This window comes from Oratosquilla oratoria, chromosome 13, assembly GCF_046742065.1.
Source record: "Oratosquilla oratoria isolate Oo_2021 chromosome 13, ASM4674206v1, whole genome shotgun sequence".
Taxonomy (NCBI): Eukaryota; Metazoa; Arthropoda; class Malacostraca; order Stomatopoda; family Squillidae; genus Oratosquilla; species Oratosquilla oratoria.
Window position 1 is genome coordinate 42321711 of NC_134789.1, and position 20984 is coordinate 42342694.

The window sequence follows — 20984 nt, forward strand, 5'->3', positions numbered from 1 at the left end:
ATTCAAACATCCATACAAAAACCATGTCTCCAGGTTAGCAAAAAAGTCAGGATTTTCAACAATTTCATATCTTAAAATTCATGGGGAAAATTCATCAATTCTAATGGTTGCTATATGTAGAGTAGATTCTGTTCTTTCATTTGGTACCTAATTTGTTGCTCTATCTTGGATAGATAAAAAATTATACCACAAAATATGCTTAGAAATGCCTCAAAATTGGCCCTTTTGGTAAGATAGCAAAAAACTTCAGCTTCCATGCAGCAATGCTTTCATACAGCCTTGATAGAAATGAATTTGATTTTTTGTCTTTTCAGGTCAAAAGCATGGGAAAAAGTACAGTAAAATATGAAAGTTTTTTGAACAGGTCTAGAGTGGATTTTATGCTTTTGTTTTTGACTACCTCCCTTGTAAGGGAGCAAAAGCCATTGATATGTGTGTGTATGTATGTACAGTATGTACCACTATTTTCACTTGATATACTAATTGATTCCTTTTTGTTTACAGGAAAAGAAGAGAGCAGCAAACGTTCTTATTTGGACGATTCACCCCCATCATCTCATTCAGATGATCCCTTCAGTTTCGACTCTTTGGACACCACAAACGGAGCTTCACACACCACCAAGCCAGCGGCCACATATGGGAGACCAAGAAAGTTCTTCAAAAGTAGAGGACCAACTGTTATGCAAGAACCTCCAAAGCCTGGTGGTGGTGAGAATAAGCAGAAGGGACCATATGCATCATCTGTGTCAAGCACCTTGGAATCAAGTCAGAGCTCTATAAGTGGATCTGAGAGTAAAGACAGTGAAATAAAGAGCTCCCCACCATACAGTACATTTGACAATGTAGTGCCTGTATGTAGTGGATCACAGAAGTCTAGTGATAGTGGCTTTGGGAACCATACTGTTAGTAATGTCTCTAGTGTTACAGGAGTCACTGGAAATGATGATGATGGTGGCAGTGGAAGTGGTGGAGGGGGAGGCAGTGGGGGTGGGGGTGGTGTAAGTGGCAGTGGTGGTGTAAGTGGCAGTGGTGATGTAAGTGGCAGTGGTGGTGTAAGTGGCAGTGGTGATGTAAGTGGCAGTGGTGGTGTAAGTGGCAGTGGGGGTGTAAGTGGCAGTGGTGGTGTAAGTGGCAGTGGTGGTGGAGGTGGAGGTGGAGGTGGAGGTGGAAGTAGTAGTGGTAGTGTGACAAAGTCAGGCAGTGGCATCAAGCTCAAGATTTTCAAAAGCAGAAGTGTGACATCCAGTTCTCAGGAAATGTATTCCAGTACTGTAGAGCTGCCTAGTGATGATTCTAGAGCAAACAGTGGGGCTAGCACACCATCAACACAAGACATTGGTGAAGACAGTAAAGATTCATTAATTGATGATGTGCCCCCAAAGTATTCCCTTCCACAGTACAAAACCCCCCAAATTACCTCCCTCATAAACAAAAGTGCTCTGGAAACTTCTCAGACTTCCCTCAATTCTTCCTTAGACTCCAGTATTGAATATAGTGGCCTAATAGACCAAAGAACAGGTCTCCTAATAACTAGTACAGAAGATGACTCTAACTTGAACAATGTGTGTAGAAGTAGTGTGTCAACCGTGAAGGCATATAATAAGGTCACAGACACAAGTAGAAATGAAATCAATGACTGTCAGTTTTCAGACCTAGCTTGTATAAATATCCCGACAGCCCAATCAAACAGTAGATTAGACTTAGAAGATAGTAGTGACTTGTTTTCAAGCAGCACATTTCCAGAGGACTTTGAAACGTTCTCAGGGAATGTGGATAGCTTAAGTGATCCATCAAAAACTCCACCAATCGATGATGTTCTTGGTGAAACAAAAACTGGCGAAGAGTTGAAGTTAGGTAGTGAAAGTCCTACATTTGATACGGATGCACAAAAGGACTCTTTTGATTTGTTCAGTAATGATTTTGATGAAAATGATATCGTTGATAGAACACAGATCGATTTCCAAAGTGATTCCAACCAAGGTTCTAAAGACCAAGATTTGTTAAACACAGACACACAGGATCTTGAAGACTTTGAACTGTTTTCCACATCATCTCAGGGATCTCATGCCTCTGAGTCCTATTCAAGGGTAGGGAAGAGGCCAGGCCTCAACAAATATTCATCACTTGATGCAAAAAAATTAGACCAGCCAGCCCCTTTGGTCAAGAAAAGAAGCATCTTCAAGAGTCGAGATGTTGACCATGATGCCAAGAAGCGTGCCACCTACAAACACAAGTGGCACGACCAGGATGAGAAGGAAGAAGGGAAGAAAGATAGTTCACTGCCACCAACCAACCAAAGTGCATCATCAACAGCATCGCCATACGATGATTTTGACTTTGACGTTCCAGCAACTTTGAAACGTGTACAGACGTGGCCTTCAAATAGTAAAAGTTTGGATGATTCCATGGAGCTAGAGCCAGCCATTACCAGTGTCAAATGTTCCAGAGCAGCCAAACAGGTAAACTTTATTTACTAATTTATTTATCTATTTGTATTTATTTGCTTGTTTATTTATAGTCTTTACTTCTATGGTCTTGAATTTTTATCCGCAAGGAGCTAAGATGAGAGGGAAACAATGGGTGGTGGATGGGAATGGGTGCATGCCTTGGCTGGCTGTATAGATAGATGAATTTATAGTCTTAGTGCATTGCTTCTGACCCAGGCAGTGAGATGGTCCTTCATCCACAAGGAGCCAAGATGAGAGGGAAGCAAATGGGTGTATGATGGTTGGGAATTGGGATAGGGGTTGCTTGGCTAGATACAGTGAGAAGCAAGATGAGGAGAAGAACAGGGGTTGGAAAGGGAGTTGGGAGATAGTGTTGATGAAAGGATATTGGGATGGTTTGGACACATGGAAAGAATGAGTGAAGAAAGATTAGTAAAAGAGGTGTGGAAGGAATGAACATTAGGGGGCAACCAAGGATGAGATGGACGGATGGGGTAAAAGGGGCATTGGGAGTGGAATGTCTGTTGAGGAAGGACGGGAAAAGACAGAAGATAGGGGTGAGTGGAAAATGGTTGTGTATGGATGATGCTGTGATGCATGAGGGGTAGTGGGTGGGGGATGGAGGGTGAGGGAGTATGTATGAAAAATAAATTGACACAGCCCAAAGGGATTTCTTCCCGTCATATTTTTTCTGCATGAGGGAAAGGAGAGAGGGTATTGCCGATTAAATGAAGTGGCCTTGCTGGTTATGTGCTGTGTCTTGCGACACTGCATCTGAATCAGGGCAATGGACAGGATGCAGGGATGACCTGTCATCCAGGAGGAGCCAAGATATGAGGGAGGGAGGGGGATGAACGGGAGTGGAGTATGTGGGGATGGAATGGGTGGGAGTGGATTTTATGCCTTTGTTTTTTGGTCACCTCCCTTGTGTGTGTGTGTATTTACCTAGTTGTATTGTTTTTGCACACACCACTTTCTCATCTAACTTGTTCCAAATGTCTTGCTCTGTGAGGAAAGCTGTTCTTTTTCAGATCTCTTCTATAGCTGTCTTTCTTGATTTTCGTTCCGTGTCCTCTTGTATTTCTATCATCCCATTTTATTTGATCCTCTCTATCAATAGTTTCTATGCCTTTCATGATTCTGTAAATAGTTATCCAATCACCTCTCTCTCTTCTTTGCTGTAATGTCTGTAGCTCAAGTTTTGCTAGTCTCTCTTCATATGATAGTTTTGAGAGTGTTGGTGCCAATTTTGTAATTGCTCTGTATTCTTTCAAGTTTTGTTATACTTTTTTGTACTTGGTGACCACATCGTTGTTGCATATTCCAATCTTGGTCTTATCAAAGTGATTCGTATTTTCTTCACCATTTCTTCATCCAAGTATGTAAATGCCACTTTGATTGTTCTTATTGAATTATAAGTTTCTCCAAAAATCTTGTTTATATGTCTCAGGTGACATATTATTCATAATAATGACTCCCAGGTCCTTCTCATTTTCTACTTTTTTTTATTCCTTCTCCCAATTTATATGATCCTACTATTCTTTTTTTGCTTTTTCCAAATTCCATTATTCTACACTTCTTATTATTGAACTCCATCTCCCACTTCCTACTCCATTCCCATACTTTATTGAGATCACTCTGTAGTGACTCACAATCTTCTTCAGTGTTCACTTTTTTTAACACTTTTGCATCATCTGCAAAGAAGCTCATATAACTTTCAATTTCTTCATCCATATCATTAATATATATATAGCAAGCATTATTGGGGACAGAATTGTTCCTTGTGGAACACTACTTATTACTTCATCCCAATTAGAGTGTTTGTCTCTTATCACTACTCTCATTTTTCTTTCTTGCAAAAAGTCTTCCATCCATTTAAGCAGTTTGCCCTGTATTCCTCCTTCAGTTTCTAATTTCTTAAGCAACTTCTTATGTGGTACTTTGTCAAAAGCTTTTTTTAGGTCTAGAAATGCACAATCAGCCCATCCATCTCTTTCTTGTATTATATCTATAAGCCTTGAATAGAAACATATTAAATTGGTGATGCATGATCGTCCTTGTCTGAATCCAAATTGCCTTGGATTTAGCACTTTTTTTTTCTCTCTCTATTGTACTTGTTAGAGAGACTGGTCTATAGTTGGTAGGGTCTTCTTTATTTCCCCCTTTATATATAGGTACTATCTTTGCTTTTTTCCAATCTTTTGGAACTTTTCCTTCTTTCAAGGAACTGTTTATTATGCTATGTATTTTGTCTGCCAGTTCATTCCTGCATTCTTTCAAAATCCAGTTTGCTATTTCATCTGGTCCATGCAATTTTCTGACATCAAGGTTACTCAAGTGTTTCATTATTTCATTCTTTGTTACTTCTATTTCTTTCATAGGGGGGACTTTCTCTTCCCATTCGATCTCTCCAGGTTGTATGTTCTCCTTTGTAAACACCAATTTAAAATGCTTGTTCATAATTTCTGCCATTTCTATTTCCTCTGTGTATTCAACTCCTCCTTATCATAATTTCTCTAATTCTTGTTTGTTTTTCAGTTTGTTGTTTACAAATCTGTAAAATAGTTTTGGTTGATCTTTACATTTTTCTTTGACATCTTTTTCATATTTTCTCTTTTCCTCTCTGCACACTTGTACATATTCGTTTCTATAACTAGTATATATTTTCCATTTTTCAGGTCTTTTTGTCTTTCTTCCATTTTGTCCAAGCTTTATCTCTTTTGTCTTTAAACTCCCTACAACTTTTGTTGTACCAGCACTTTACATATTCTTTTTCTTGCTTTTGTCTTGGGACATACTTTTCCACTCTTTTTTTTATAAATTTTTGTCAAAATATTCCATTTCTCTTCCACTGTTGTTTCCTCTTTGTATACTCTTTCCCAATTTTCTTTTTGAAAGAATTCTCTTATTTTATCAATTTTTTTTTTTACATATATCAATCTTTCTTTTCTATATTGTTCATTTCTTTTCATGTATTTTTCCTCTTTTAGTTCCAGTTCAATCAATATGTGGGCACTTTCACTTATTGGTGCCTTATATTCAGTCTTTTCCACTATTTCAGGTTCAGATGTGATTATTAGGTATAGTCTTGATGGTTCTTCATTTCTATATCTAGTGTTCTCTTGAATCCATTGTGTCATTGTATGGTGAATAATCATCTCGAGTAGAACATTTCCCCATGAGTCGTCTCCACCCTTTACTGTCATCTCTTCCCAGCAGACTTCTTTGCAATTAAAATTGCCCATCATAACTATTCTTCCTCCATCTTCCATTATCTTATTTAATGTTATCCTTGTGTCTTCTAACATACATTTATGTTCACTCTCTTCCCAGGAGGCTGTTTTTGGAGGCACATAATTTATTACAAACTTTCTGCTCTTCTTATCTCTTGTCTTCCACTTCGATCATAATCATCTCTACTGTATTCTTTCCATATGTGACACTCCTCACGTTTATATCCTTCTTAGTCAGGAACATAACTCCACCCCCTTGTTTTGTCTCTCTGTTTCTAATCCAATAATTATATGCATCATGTCCTACACTGTTGGGTGGTGGTGGACCTTTTAATTTTGTCTCTACACTTCCCATTATGTCTGGTTCTTTTTCCTTCAGATAATCATTCAGTTCGTTCAATCCTGTTATTAATCCATCTATATTTGTGTAAGACACTCTTAATTTTCTGCTACTTCCATTGTATTTCCTGTTTCCCTTTTGTTTTTCTCTGGTATGGCCCATTTCCTCACTTTCATATTCACTACTCTCCAATAGAATTCCTCTTTTTCTGACTGATCTTTTCTCGTTTTTTTCTTTAGCTTCTTGTCTTTTTGTCTTCTCATCCTCTCTTTCATCATTATTCATTTCTCTTTTTATCCATACCTTTTTATAATGTTCACTGTCTGCTAGTTTCCCTGTTTTTGCTAAGATATTCTCTGCTGTCGTTTGTGACCTGAATTTAACCACTTCCATACGGTGACGCCTACGTAGGCGGCATGAGGAGCAAGTGGGTACTCGATGATGCCGACATCGGCATCTTGATTATATTTATTGTAGTCGTACCTACGTAATTTCCATTCTCTCTAAACTGGCTTCATCAATTTTCTATGGTTATCAAAATACACGGGTGAAAGAGAACGAACGATTGAGCACTGACTATTTTTGATAATGCGATTATTATGACACAATATCGCACGTCGGGCAGCTAATGCTGCCAGATGTGCGATGTGCCCCGGAGTGAAGAGGTTAACTTTAATTGGTCTGGTCTTATCTGTACTATATTTCCTGAGCCTATACATTTCTTCAATCTGTTTCCTGATTTCAGGTTCATCTTCCTGAACTAATTCTAATAAACTGTATACTTTTTCTTCTTTGATTCTTGTGGTTCTATTTAGATTATACTTCTCTTCCATTCCTAATATAATTATACATTTCTTTTTATCTGCTAAGTCTCTTACACTATTCTCCTTCTGTCTCATCACTTTAACCTCTTCACTCTGGGGCACATCGCACGTCTGGCAGCATTAGCTGCCTGACATGCGATGTTGCGTCATAATAATCGCATTATAAGAAATAAAGTCAGTGCTCAATCGTTCGTTCTCTTTCACCCATGAATTTTGATAACCATAGAAAATATGATGAAGCCAGTTTAGAGAGAATGGAGGTTACATAGGTACGACTACAATAAATATAATCAAGACGCCGACGTCGGCATCATCGCGTACCCACTTGCTCCTTATGACGCCTACGCAGGCGTCACCGTATGGAAGTGGTGAATAACTGTCTTCAGTTTGTTCTTTCATCTGCTGTTTTAATATATCATTAAATGTAATATTGCTGTTCTCTTGGATTTTTTTCCAACCCTGTGCTTCTTTTGCTATGGACTCTTTATTCTCTTTATTATTATTCTTTAATTCCCCCCCCCCCCCAAAGGATTAGGAGCATACCGACAGGAGACCTTTTGGTCCATAGCTAGGTCATACATACATATACCAAAGGCTTTTTTTCCCCCTTATAAGGGAGGTAGCCAAAAAAAAAAAAAAAACACTCCCACCCATTCCATCCCTATCACACTCCACTCCCCTCCACCCTCTTCCCCCCCCCCCCCTCTTATCTTGGCACCTCCTGGATGACGGGTCATCCCCACATCTTGTCCACTGCCCTGGGTCAGAAGCAGTGTCACAAGACACAGCACATCCACAGTAAGGCCGCTTCATTAAATCGGCGATCCTCCCTCTCCTCTGTCGGATGCAAAAAAAAATTATAACATGAATAAATAAATAAACAAATGAAAAACTATAACAGCATAAATAGTAATAAACAAAATAGATGCATAGGTATAGTTAAATAATAAACAAACAGGAAAATGGTAAATAATGATAAATTGACTAATAATAAATGAAAATCAAGCAAATAATAATAAACAGACATATAATAACAAATAATATAAAATAAATGGCAGGTAGTACAGCATCTTCTTTAGGTGTTTATCTAAGCGAATCTTAAAGCTTTGAATTGAACTACATTGCACTGCCTCTGCAGGAAGTTTATTCCATTCATTAACTACATGGTTGGCGAAGTTGTTTCTACCCACTTCCAAATTAAATCTATTTCCTGACAGTTTGAGACATTATTTCTTGTTGGATTCTCATTTTGTGTGAAAAAAAATTCACTTTTGATGTCAATTCCCTTTAGAATCTTAAAGACCTGTATGAAGCCACTTCTGAGTCTATGCTTTTTAGGGAAAACAGATTTATATGTTTTAGTCAATTTTTGTATGATTTATTTTTGATGTTTGGAATCAGTTTTGTGGCTCGCTGTTGTACTTATAGAGGTGGTAGCATTTCTAAGTATACATCAGTGATACAGGTAGAAACAAGTGAAAATATGTTCCTCTCTATAAGGATATTAACTGTTGCCTCAAGTTTTAGTGATTGTAACTCCAGGCCCCTCCATGGCTGGTAACAGTCAATGAAACTTCCATTAGAGCTCTTAGAGGGGTTCATGGGTTTTGAAAATTGACAGCAGAGAGAGTCTACTCTCCATCTTGGAGGACCACCAATAACTATTATCTATATATGACCCTTTAGTTTACAATGATATGTAAGAAGAATAACAGCCAAGTGAGATGTAATTGTGTTCTGTTTTTGTCATTGAAAAGTGTAATGCAAACCTTTGTCCTTTATAGGGAGATTTGAGGCAACAATTGTTGTTATTATCATTATTATTGTTTATTATCATCATCATTATTGCCCTTTAAGACAGGAATTTTTTGCCATGCATGAAGTCACTTTATTCAATTCCAAGTTAAATATCTACCTTTTCTCTTTTACCTTTTAGTATTACACAGTGGTGAAGAATGTAAAGAAAACACACCAGTTGCAAGAAAGTGGCGAGTTTCAAGAGTTTAATGACGATGTTGAGTACTTTCTGGATGCCCTGCGCCCTACCATGCCTGTTTCTACCCGATGCTTGGCTGCCCTCAACTTGGCTCAGAAATGTATGGTGCCCGCCTTCAGGATGCATCTCCGAGCCCATGGCACAGTCATCAAATTCTTCAGTGCACTTTCTGATGCTCATGCTGATAGTGTAAGTTTTAAATTGGATCTATTTCATTTTCAATTCCAATGACCTAATCATATCTATAATAGGTTTTGTTATAATTAATGCCCAAAGATTCAATTTAACTGAAGGGACAGTCTTGGTACAGTGAGGAATACCAATAAATTTGGATACCATTATATTCTGAGTCTGCCTTTAAAGAAATTATTTTGTGTGACTATAACCACAATGAAAATCTTATATTGAAATTCATTAAGAAAATGGAGAAAAGTGGGAGGTGAGCCAGCTGTTGTTTGCGGACGACACTGTGCTTGTGGCAGGATCAGAGGAGGGATTGAGGAAGTTGGTGACAGAGTTTGGGAGAGTGTGTGATAGAAGAAAGCTGAAGATATAAGTGGGTAAAAGTAAGGTGATGAGATGTACAAGGGGTGAGAGTGGGAGTAGTCTGGAAGTGAGCATTAATGGAGAGAGACTGGAGGAAGTGGATAGTTTTAGATACTTGGGTGCAAATGTGGCAGGAAAAGGTGGAGTGAAGGTGGAGGTAGAATGTAGATTGAGAGAATCGAGTAAATGCCTTGGTGGATTGAAAAGTGTAATGATGAATAGACATTTGGGGATGGATGCTAAGAGGAGACTATATGAAGGAGTGATTGTGCCAACAGCACTGTATGGGGCAGAAACATGGAACATAAGAGAGGAAGAGAGAAGGAGTCTGAATGTGTTTGAGATGAGGTGTCTGAGAAGTATGATAGGGGCTACTAGGCTAGATAGAGTGAGAAATGAGGAGGTGAGGAGAACAGGGTTAGAAAGGGGGTTGGGAGATAGGGTTGATGAAAGAGTATTGGGATGGTTTGGACACATGTAAAGAATGAGTGAAGAAAGACTAGTAAAAGAGGTATTGAAGGCAGATGTGGAGGGCATGAACATGAAGGGACGTCCTAGGATGAGGTAGATGGATGGGGTGAAGGGGGCTTTGGAGAAGAGGGGAATGTCTGTTGAGGAAGGACGGGAGAGGACAGAAGATAGGGGTGAATGGAGAATGGTTGTATATGGATGATGTGATGCAGAGGTGGAATGGACGTGGATGGGGGGCGAGGTAGTATGTGTGAGCAAATTTTGACGCAGCCCGAAGGGATTTCTCCCCATCTTCTCCTTTATGCATGGGGGGATGGAGAGGGGGGGTCGCCAATTTAATGAAGTGGCCTTGCTGTGGATGTGCTGTGTCTTGCGACACTGCTTCTGACCCAGGTTAGTGGACAAGGTGCAGGGATGACCCGTCATCCAGGAGGTGCTAAGATGAGAGGGAGGGTGGAGGGGTGTGGAGTGTATTCAGGGATGGAATGGGTGGGAATTATTTTGTGCCTTTTCCTTTTTGGCCACCTCCCTTGTAAGGGGGAAAAAGCCTTGGTATATGTATGTATGAAATTCATTAAGTATATAGATCTAGCTAAAGGAGTTTGTTGATGAAAATTCTAGCAAGTCTGGTATGGTAATAGATGTCTCAAGTAGTGTTCCTCAACTTTTTTTGTAAGAGATACAGACTTACATTGATTTATTTAGTGTATTATCCATACATTTATACCTAAATGCCTTTTTCATTCTTATAAGGGAGTAGGCTAGTCAAAGCATTCACCCATCCCACACTTATCCAAAACCTATTCATTACCTTTCATTGTCTCATCCAAATAACATAAAAGTTGTTTAGCTGTAACCAAGTGTGTCACTTTCACCATCCGTGCTCATCCAAAATAAATGACATTATAATTTTATTCATTCCACAGCGAACAGCACTCTGTGCTGCGACAGTCATGTTTGTTCTGAGCCAGGACCGTTTGAATATGGATCTGGACCGAGATTCCCTGGAACTGATGTTGAACCTTCTGGACACGGATGCTGAATCAGCAGAAGAGATGTCTGTAGTGGATGCAGTCAATGAGCAGAACAAGAAGAAGATTCGGGAGTTGTGTAGAGACATGCAGAAAAAAGGCCATGCAAAACACCTCAATCTTGACACAATCACTGTAATTATGCACCTTGTTCCTCAGGTTTTGTGAGACAACTGAAATTAATTTTCTGACTTGAGTGTCATTTTGATTAGTAAGATTTCTATGCTTTCTTCCTTTTATTTGTGGCTCTCATAACTGTATTGATGACATTGCTGATGCCTTATGATTTTATTCAGTTAGATGGTTATGCCCTTGCCTCAGCAAAAGTAAGATCTCGTTAAGTAAAACACTTTTCTCTCTCTCTCTCTCTCCAATTATCAAAACCCTGAAAATTCTGAAGGTGTTATGAATATATATGAGTTCAGGAAAGAAGGCAGTGGATTGTTAGATTAATTGGTCACAGTGGAAGTAAAGGCGGTAAGGGAAAAGTTGAGTATTTCAGAATTGATGAATGTGGAGGAGGTTGGAAAGGGATTGTGGTAGTGGGAGGAGCTGGGAATATGTGTGGGAGAAGAAAATAACAGATCCATAGAAAATGATAAGATACAAAGAACAGTGAAAGTAATAAAGTGTCTTACTAAGGGAGGAACTTTTATAGTGGACTGCTAAGTAGAATCGTTTGATGTGTGCCTGGAGAGCTTGTATAAGTCCACTTTACAAAGGAAAAGAATATAAATATGTATGTAATTGTTTTAGAAGGATTAAGTGTTGAGTGTAGTTGGAAAGGAATATGGGAGGATGTTAATTGAAAGGATTAGGTGAAAAGGAATTTCGTGGCTGGACAGTGTAAAGGGGCCATTGGATGCAAGAGGAATGTCTGTCAAGCAAGGAACAGATTTTAAGAAGTAGAAATAAATGGAGAGTGGTTGTAAATGAATTAGGGAGGAACACAGCCTGAAGGGATATTCTTATTTGCTTCATATATTTCTCAAGTGGATGATTGGGAGGGTGGTGGTGTCTATATAATAAAGCAGTGGGAATAAACATTGGGATGCTAAGCCTTGCTATTACAGTACAATGTTTTGCTGCATTGCCTTTGACATGAGCATTGTAGCAGGAGACCAGAACCCTCCTTTCATGAGATGCTGTGATGGGAAAGACAGTGAATGGATTTTTGGATAGGGGTAGGTTATGTGTAGGGTGGTTGTATTCTTACAAGGGGAAAAGTTATGTATGTAAAATTCACATTTCTTCCTCGTATACTTAAAGGCTGGCCAATTAGCAATGGAAACTTTGCTAAGCTTGACTTCAAAGCGAGCGGGTGAATGGTTCAAAGAAGAACTACGTGAGCTTGGTGGTGTGGACCATTTGGTACGGACCATCACACAGTGCAACCAGCATTTCACCCCTGACATGGAAATTTGGACTCACACCCTGCTGGAGAAGCTATCCAAGGTGGACAGATGCCTTAAGGTGCTGGAAAATGTAAGTAATGTTGGTGACAGCTGAAGCATTGTAAAAATGTCAGTATTATGGAAACATGTAAATCATTAGAAGGAATACTTCTTATAGATTTAAGTGCATCGCAAAAGAAGGCATCTCGCCATCCTGGAGGATATGAATTCAGAGCATACTTTAAGTGGAAGTTGTTTACCTCACATTGCTTGCGTGCAATTTCATTAAATTTGTATCCAGATTCAGATGTTTATGCACATACACAGTGCATCATTTGTACAGTTATCATGAAATATTTATTTTGTTGCAGGTAACCCACCAGAATACAGCCAACCAGGAATATCTTCTGACATATGATGATAATAGTTTCCCAGTAACATTGATGGCTTTGTACAGGCTCTGTCACATTGAAGTGCCACTGTATCTGGAAAGTGACTGCATGAACCAGACTTCAGTGAATGGAGTGCACACAAGCCAGATACTTGTACAGACACTTATCACCACAAAGAAAGTTCTTATCAATTTAACACACAGTTCACAGAAGGAAGGTAGGATATACGACAAGTATCTTTTTAATTGAGTGCAATGTTTATTTGTAAAATTAAGCATCATTATGTAGGCCTTCAGCAGATGTGGAAGAAAATAGTTTGTAAAATCTATATACATTAGTTGGAACAAGACTTTAGTTTATACGAAAGCGCTCTGCTTCGTTAGTTTCTTTTTCCAAGTGGTCTACTTTGCATGTATGTATGTATACTTGCATCTACATATACCCCCTTGGCCTCTTTCCCTCGTATAAGGAGAGATGACCTATTTAAAACATACATCTGTCCTTGACCAATCCCACATCAATCCAACACCCAGGGTTGGCCCCTCATACACAAGGAACTAAGATAAAAGGGAAAAGAAATGGATGTGGGATAGGTAAAGGGTGGGTGGATCCCATGGGTGACCACCTCCCTTATAAAAGGAAAGAGGCCTTTTGATATATGTATGTTTGTATGGGTAAAGATATTTTAGATGGATGGTTGAGATCTTTGAGTATTTTGTGTGAGTTTTTCAATTTCTGTAGTGCCCTTTCCATGTCTGTTAGAGAAGAGATGGGGCAGGTGTTGCATCAGTGTCTGGTTTGGTCTTTCATATCTTCCGTTATTTTGTTACTTTTCCATTTTCTAGAGTAGTGTGTTTGAAACATGTTTTGAGGAAGTGGCTGTTAATATTGTATTACTGTTTTAGTGATAGTATTTTTCCTTGGATTACTCCAACAGCTTCATGGATGTGTTGGGTGGAGGTTACAGTTAGATATTTATTTTATTTATTTATTTATTTTATTTTTTTATTATTGTTATTTATTATTATTATTATTTTCTTCTTCATCTTCTTCTTCTTCTTCTTCTGCTCCTCCTCCTCCTCCTCCTCCTCCTCCTCCTCCTCCTCAAGTGGATGGGGGAAGAGGGAGAGTTTAATGTATGCTTCAAGTTGGCCATCCCCATTGTAAGGGGAAAGGGATTTTTGGTGTATTTACAGTATTTACCTAGTTGTATTATATGGGAAGGGAGCTATGCTCGTGGTGACCCATCTTTGTATCTTTCAGCATAGTATTTTCTTAAAATCTTGAACAGTGTTTGCAAACACAGTTTCCTTATCTAATTTATTTCAGGTATCCACCACTCTATGTGGGAAGCTATTCTTTTTCAGATCTCTTCTATAATTATCCTTTTTGAGTTTCTTTTCATGTCCTCTTGTTTTTCCATTGTCCCATTTTAATAAATCATCTCTATCTAGGATTTCCATTCCTTTCATGATTCTATAAATAGTCAGTAGATCTCTTCTTTCTCTTTGTTCCAGAGTTGGTAGTTCCAATTTGGACAATCTTTGTTTGTATGTTAATTTGGAGAGAGTTGGTGCCATCTTTGTCATTGTTGAAAGTATGTGGCTATATGTAGATGACAAAAATAGGAGTGCATTTTCTGAGGTGAAATAATGTAGATAGAGTGTAACTGGTAACCACCTGCTGTATTGTATTGCATTATAGTGTATTGTATTGCATTGTATGCTAGTGTAGGAAAAAAGAGATTGGCCACACACTCAGAAATACAGGTCCGAGAGTTTTAAGAAACGAGTCATATCAGGACTAATGACAGTTTAGACTAATCACTCAACATGTACAAGATAACTTCAAAAGATGCAGAAAGAATGCTAAAATCAGAAGTTAGAATAGAATTAAGTTTTAAAGTATACCAAAGGTCAGAAAGTTAATCAGAAATAGAATATCATAGTTCATATTATGATAATGTATAAAGCCAGTTAGAAAGTAGAAAGAATAGAAGAACATATAGAAATGGGTAACTCAATGAGTCTATTTAATCATGGGTCAGACAGGAGAAATAGATGAGAGACAGAGATAAAAAGAGTCAGTCAGTCAGAGAGGATGTTGACCTAGGGCTTACGAACTAATTTACATTGGTGTTTCAGTGTGGTTACATTTGTGTAAGAACAGATATGTAGTTAATACAAAGTGTTTGAAAATTTTATGTTGGAAATATATAGAAAAACTAAACCAAATGTTTACTTGGCCAAGCTACCACTTAACAGCTGTCATGCTAGGCCAACAGAGAGGAACATGAGGGAGAACCCAACCAGTCACTCCCACACAGCATTAGGAAGAGCATTTACAGGTTACCCCTTTCTTTAGGACCTTGTCTTTTTTCACACCAATGTTCTTCACTTGCCTTTGGTCTGTATTATTATCATGGCTCCTACAAAGGAATTAAGTAAGAAATAATTGACCAAGTTATTGGACTCGAGAAGGCAGGCCATGGAACTAAAGAAATTAGTGAAATGTTGAAGGTGTTCAAGTCCAAAGTCAAGAGATACATGGTCTGATTTCAGGAGGGAGGAAGGCTGGAGATGGAGATACCATCCTAGTAACCTGGTGAAGGGGGTCCAAAAAAGATTTCTTCAGTTTTTTTGTTTTGTTTTTTCCCTCTCTTCCTTTCTTCTTCTTCTTCTTCTGCTGCTGCTGCTGCTGCTGCTGCTGCTTCTTCTTCTTCTTCTTCTCTCTCTCTCTCTCTCTCCAGTGGCCTTAACATTAAAGAATGCTTTATGATGTTCAAAACCCTTGAAGAAGTCTTCTTAGGATGCCCTATCCTTGGTTTCTGGGAAGGTGTCTCCAGCCCTCCCTCTCGAAATTGCACCATGTATCTTGCAACTTTGGACTTGGACACCTTTAACGTCTCATTGATTTCTTTAGTTCCAGGGCCTGCCTTCTTAAATCCAATGACTTGGGCAATTATTTCTTCAGGTAATTCCTTTTTAGGATCCTAGGGAAATGAGGAAAAAAAAAAAGTGAAAAAAGGCAAGGTCCTGAAGAGAGGAGTTACCTGTAAATGCTCTTCCTATGGCAGTGGGGGAGTGACTGGCTGGGTTCTCCCTCATGTTCCATTTTGTTGGCTCAGTGTGACAGCACGGGGTTGCCAGATACATTCTATCTATATAATTTCACCTCAGAAAACACCTTCCTATTTTCATCATCAACATGCAGCTGCAAGGGGTAGGCACCACATACTTCTGACGAATGAATGAATAATTGGGATTTATCTGGTGTCGCAAATACTTCTGACGAGTACTACATATGCATGTATAGATACATATTGGTACATATAGAATCATTTATTCATCTTAGTGCTTGATGCATGCATACACATATAGAAAATAATAGTTAGTTTATTTTCACAGGTATTTTGTATTTATATCTCTGTTGTCATTATTGTTTACTTTTTCAGCTCTAGGTAGCAAGGTGATGGGATGTCAACAGGAACTGTATGACATCACCTTATCCTGCCTCCTTATTATGCCCAGATATCTTGCTGTGGATAAGAAGTTTGAAGTGCAGGTTTTGGTGAGTATTTGTAATAGCCTGTTGAAAAGAATGGAAGAGTTGATGCCAGATGTATGTTTGTTTTTCCAGTATGTACAGTAGATGGAGTGGTTAGGAAGTGTGGAGTTCCAGGAAAAAATTGTAGTGCAGAGATGGTAGAGATGTGTCTAGAAAAAGAGTTGATGATAGCAAATACAACATTTAGGAAGAAAGTTAAGCATAAGTACACATGGGAGAGGTGTGATTGATGGAAGGGTAGTAGATAGGGCTTTAATGGACTATATAGTCGCCGATCCCCCCCATGCAGAAAAAGAGAAGACAGGAAAAAATCCATTTGTGCAGCATCAATTTATTTTTCACACATACTCCCTCACCCCCCATCCCCCACCCACTCCCTTTCATGCATCACAGCATCATCCATTCACCCCTATCTTCTGTCTTCTCCTGTCCTTCCTCAACAGGCTTTCCCCTCTTTCCCAAAGCCCCTATTACCCCATCCATTCATCTCATCCTTGGTTGCCCCTTCACGTTCACTCCTACCTCTGCCTTCCCCACCTCTTTTACTAATCTTTCTTCACTCATTCTTTCCATGTGTCCAAACCATCCCAATACTCTTTCATGAGCCCTATCTCCTAACTCCCTTTCCACCCCCATTCTCCTCCTCACCTCCTCATTTCTCACTCTGTCCATCCTAGTAACCCCTATCATACTTTTCAGGCACCTCATCACCCCATCCCCCATCCATTCCTTTCCATGCATCACAGTATCATCCATACACAATCATTCTCCACTCAACCCTATCGTATGTTTTCTCCCTTCCTCAACAGATATTCCCCTCTTTCCCAATGCCCCTTTTACCCACATCCATCCACCTCATCCTAAATTTAACAAAGGGTAAGAAATGTTTTTATCATTGTTTTTCAGTCGTGCTGCTTGCTGCTTAATCTGGTGGAACACAGTAGAGAAAACCGAACCATATTAATGAAAACCAAAGCACCTGAATTGTTTCCAAGTGGTGGTGATGATGATAATATTTTTGGAGGTAAGACTATGATTCACACTCATTGCTAAGAGTGATATATATTTTTTTGATACATATGTATGTGTGTTTATCTTAACTATATACCAAGAAGAATCTTCCCCCTTACAAGGGAGGTGGCCGGCCAAGTCATGCACCCATGGTACACCTATCTAATAGCCACTTATTTTCCTTTTATATTAGAAACGGCCTTGCTGTGGATGTGCTGTGTCTTGCGACACTGCTTCTGACCCAGGGCAGTGGACAAGGTGCAGGGATGACCCGTCATCCAGGAGGTGCTAAGATGAGAGGGAGGGTGGAGTGTATTCAGGGATGGAATGGGTGGGAATGATTTTATGCCTTTTCCTTTTTGGCTACCTCCCTTGTAAGGGGGAAAAAGCCTTGGTATATGTATGTATGTATATTAGCTCCTTGAACACACTTCCCTCCACTCCACCACATGCCTTCCTATCTTAAAACCTCCCTCCCTCAACCCCTCATTACTCCCACCATTCCCTTCCACACTTGTAAATTCAAAATCATCCCTCCCTTTCAACTTAGTTTCACTTAGTTCTAAAACAATCATCTTCCTACTCACAAACATACTGCCAATATCTTCCCTTTTACTCTTATCTGTACTACAACGATGCACATTTAATGACCCAAATATTAGGGCTCTGGTTGAAGTTTTCCTTCCAGGTTCTTCTGGCTTGACTTCTTGTAGGATGAGCATACAGAGATCCCTAGTCTCATCACTCCATCCCACCATTTTGTCAACTTTTACGACTCACATGAGAATCATGGTGCCAGAACCCCCCCCACACACACGCACACACCCCACCACCACCACAACAGGAAATATACCTAAATTGATGAATGATTGAGAACCAGATCAGTATTTGCAATGGTGTGGCTAACGCATTTTGATGCATTATTTTCATAGCAGCTAGAGATGCTTATATATGGTGTCACCGCTGATCTAAGGACAGTATCAACCTTCCAGAAACAAAACCTCCAGCTTTTGTCACATCTAGTGGGATGCAGCCCTGTGGGCTGACTTAGTCCAAAAACTGGAATTTTTGACAAAAATGACAGTCCAACCTTCCTCTTCCTCCTCCTCCTCCTCCTCCTCCTCCTCCTCCTCCTCCAGTTTTGTGGATATACCCATATATCCATATACCAAAGTCTTTTTTCACACACTTATCAGGGAGGCAGTCAGTCAGTCAAAAGTCATATTACCCACTCCCCATTTCATCCCCACTCATTCTGCTCCCGTCCACCATACTTTCCTACTGTATGGAATTAAGAAATGTATTGATGTTTTCTTTCACAGGAAAGAAAGAATCCATAGGAGCCATGGAGGCACTTGTCAACCTATTCTACAAGAGTGAGGAAAGTGCCAGAGAGCAGGAGGCACACACAGATCAGATCATCGACAATGACCTTGACAAACCCGATGCTAAGGATGAAGAGAAGGCGGAGGAAATAGAGGAAACAGTGACTAAATGTGAGTTGAGGCTTGAGGCCCAGTAATTATTATTATTGTTTTATATACCCAGTGTATATATATATATATATATATATATATATATATATATATATATATATATATATATATATATTTTTTTTTTTTTTTTTTTTTTTTTTTTTTTTTTCCTCCTCCTGTGAGGCAGAGCAGGGGTTTGAAAGGATGAGTAAAGAGAGACTAGCAGAGAGTGGAGAACAGAAGTGGTTGATGGTAATGTGAGAGAGGCCCAGAAATTAAGTGGATGGATTGTCTGTTGAGCAAGGAAGATAGTATAAAAAATAGCAGTTAACGGAGAGTAGTTACAGATGAAGGAAGCTCGCTGGCCGAGCGGGTAAGGGTGTCGTTACTTGCGGCGATGGTCGAGGGGATGGCGATTCGAACCCCACCACTGGTGAAGTTGAACCAAGGGCATGGTTCATTAAATTCCTGGCTACAAAGCCCTCTGTAAGGGGCACCGTTCTAGCCTCCCAATAGGGGGTAGTTTGTGACGTTAAACCATATCAGCATCATCAGTTACAGATGGATGAAGAAGTGATATGGCCTAAAGGGGTTTCATCTGGTTTGTTATATACAGTATATTGCTGATTGGATGAGATTGGGGTGGAGGGGTAAACCAGTTTGCTGTTGGACCCTGGTGTGGAGGTACTGTGTGGTAGGGGACAGGGATGACTGATCACTCTTGAGAAGCTTAGATAGGAGGGACAACAAATGGGTTTTTTGGTGAGTGTAGGATGATAGTAGCATGTTTTTTCTGTATGCCTTTTTTTTTTTTATAATAATAATAATAATATTTAAAAAGATATGAAATTATGATGTCTGGATTTTCATGTTTAAATTTTCATGTCAACAGTACTGCAGAAAGCTGGCCGTCACATGGAAGATACATTGATAGCTGCTTATACAGCTCTCTTGACTGGATATTGTATCATGGAAGATGAGGTTTGTTCCATCATTGTTGTCATTAGAACTTGACATTTTCTTCTCTGTACAAAAGAAAATATAGCCCAAATTCAGCAACTATTGACAGAAATATAAATCTCTCCCTTGCTCTCTCTCTCTCCCCCTCTCCCTCTCTCCCCCCTCTCTCTCTCCCATCTCTCTCTCTCTCTCTTTTTCACTCTTTCACTCCAACTCTCTCTCCTTTTCTTCATCCTTCTGTTCTCCCCCCATTCCAAGGTTTTTGAAATGCATTAAGATGTACAGTTTTTTGTACAGAACTGCAGGTGTTAGGAATGGTGTGGAAAAGGTAACACAGTCAAGTAGCATGGGTGAGTTTTAAAGTTAGATTTGAGCCAGAGGAGTGCAGAGGTGGGCCCTAATGAGCATAGTATATTGTATATTACAATGTGGAAGATATAAGACACTTGTTCAATGTTTCTTCATATGGAGAGCTACAACAAAACTGGCACCAACTCTTTCCAAAATGACATATGAACAAAGACTGTCCAAATTAGAATTACCAACTCTGGAACAAAGAAGGGAAAGAGGAGACCTATTAACTATCTATAGAATTATGAAAGGAATGGAAATCTTAGATACGAATGATTTATTGAAATGGGACAATGGAAAAACAAGACAACACAAAAAAAAAAACTCAGAAAAGGTAATTATAGAAGAGATCTGAAGAAATAGCTTCCCACACAGAGTGATAGATACCTGGAACAAATTAGACAAAGAAACAGTGTGTGCAAACACTAGTCAAGATTTTAAGAAAAAACTTTATACTGAAAGATACAAAGACGGGTCACCATGAGCATAGCTCCCTTCCCGTATAATACAATTAGGTAAATACTGTAGAAGAGCTCAAGGCCTGCCAGCAGCCACCACAAGGGATGTAATTCTTCAGATAGTGAAATTTTAATCAATAATAGACTAAGTCATTTTGTTTCACTCATATTTCTCTTTTCATTTAGTGTATGTAGGGATGGAATGGGTGGGAATGGTTTTTATGCCTTTTTCTTTTTGGCTACCTCCCTTGTAAGGGGGAAAAGCCTTGGTATATGTGTGTATATATATTTAGTAAATAATTAAACCTGGATTTTACATACAGGATAGAGAAGCAGAGATACGAAACTTGTTACCAGAAGGCCACTTCAGAACAATGGTGACAGTTTTGAAGAAATTCCTCCGATTTATGGATTTAACTGCCACAGTAAGTTGAATGAAGTTGATAGAGTTGGTGTGCACTTTTAAGTCAAATACTGGATGGATGAAG

The 20984-nt window shown here is 39.2% G+C and overlaps 1 protein-coding gene across 2 annotated transcripts in view; it reads left to right on the forward strand.

Annotated features, from left to right (window-relative positions):
* wapl (cohesin release factor wings apart-like) overlaps nt 1–20984 on the forward strand; it is a 53722-nt gene that overhangs the window by 23611 nt on the left and 9127 nt on the right. For both annotated transcript variants that reach the window (XM_076197118.1, XM_076197119.1), the window contains exons 3-12: nt 505–2459; nt 8781–9029; nt 10784–11023; nt 12158–12373; nt 12654–12891; nt 16129–16244; nt 17148–17265; nt 18575–18748; nt 19620–19708; nt 20820–20921. In XM_076197118.1, coding sequence (XP_076053233.1) covers nt 505–2459; nt 8781–9029; nt 10784–11023; nt 12158–12373; nt 12654–12891; nt 16129–16244; nt 17148–17265; nt 18575–18748; nt 19620–19708; nt 20820–20921 — 3497 coding nt within the window. The remainder of the gene's footprint in view (nt 1–504; nt 2460–8780; nt 9030–10783; nt 11024–12157; nt 12374–12653; nt 12892–16128; nt 16245–17147; nt 17266–18574; nt 18749–19619; nt 19709–20819; nt 20922–20984) is intronic.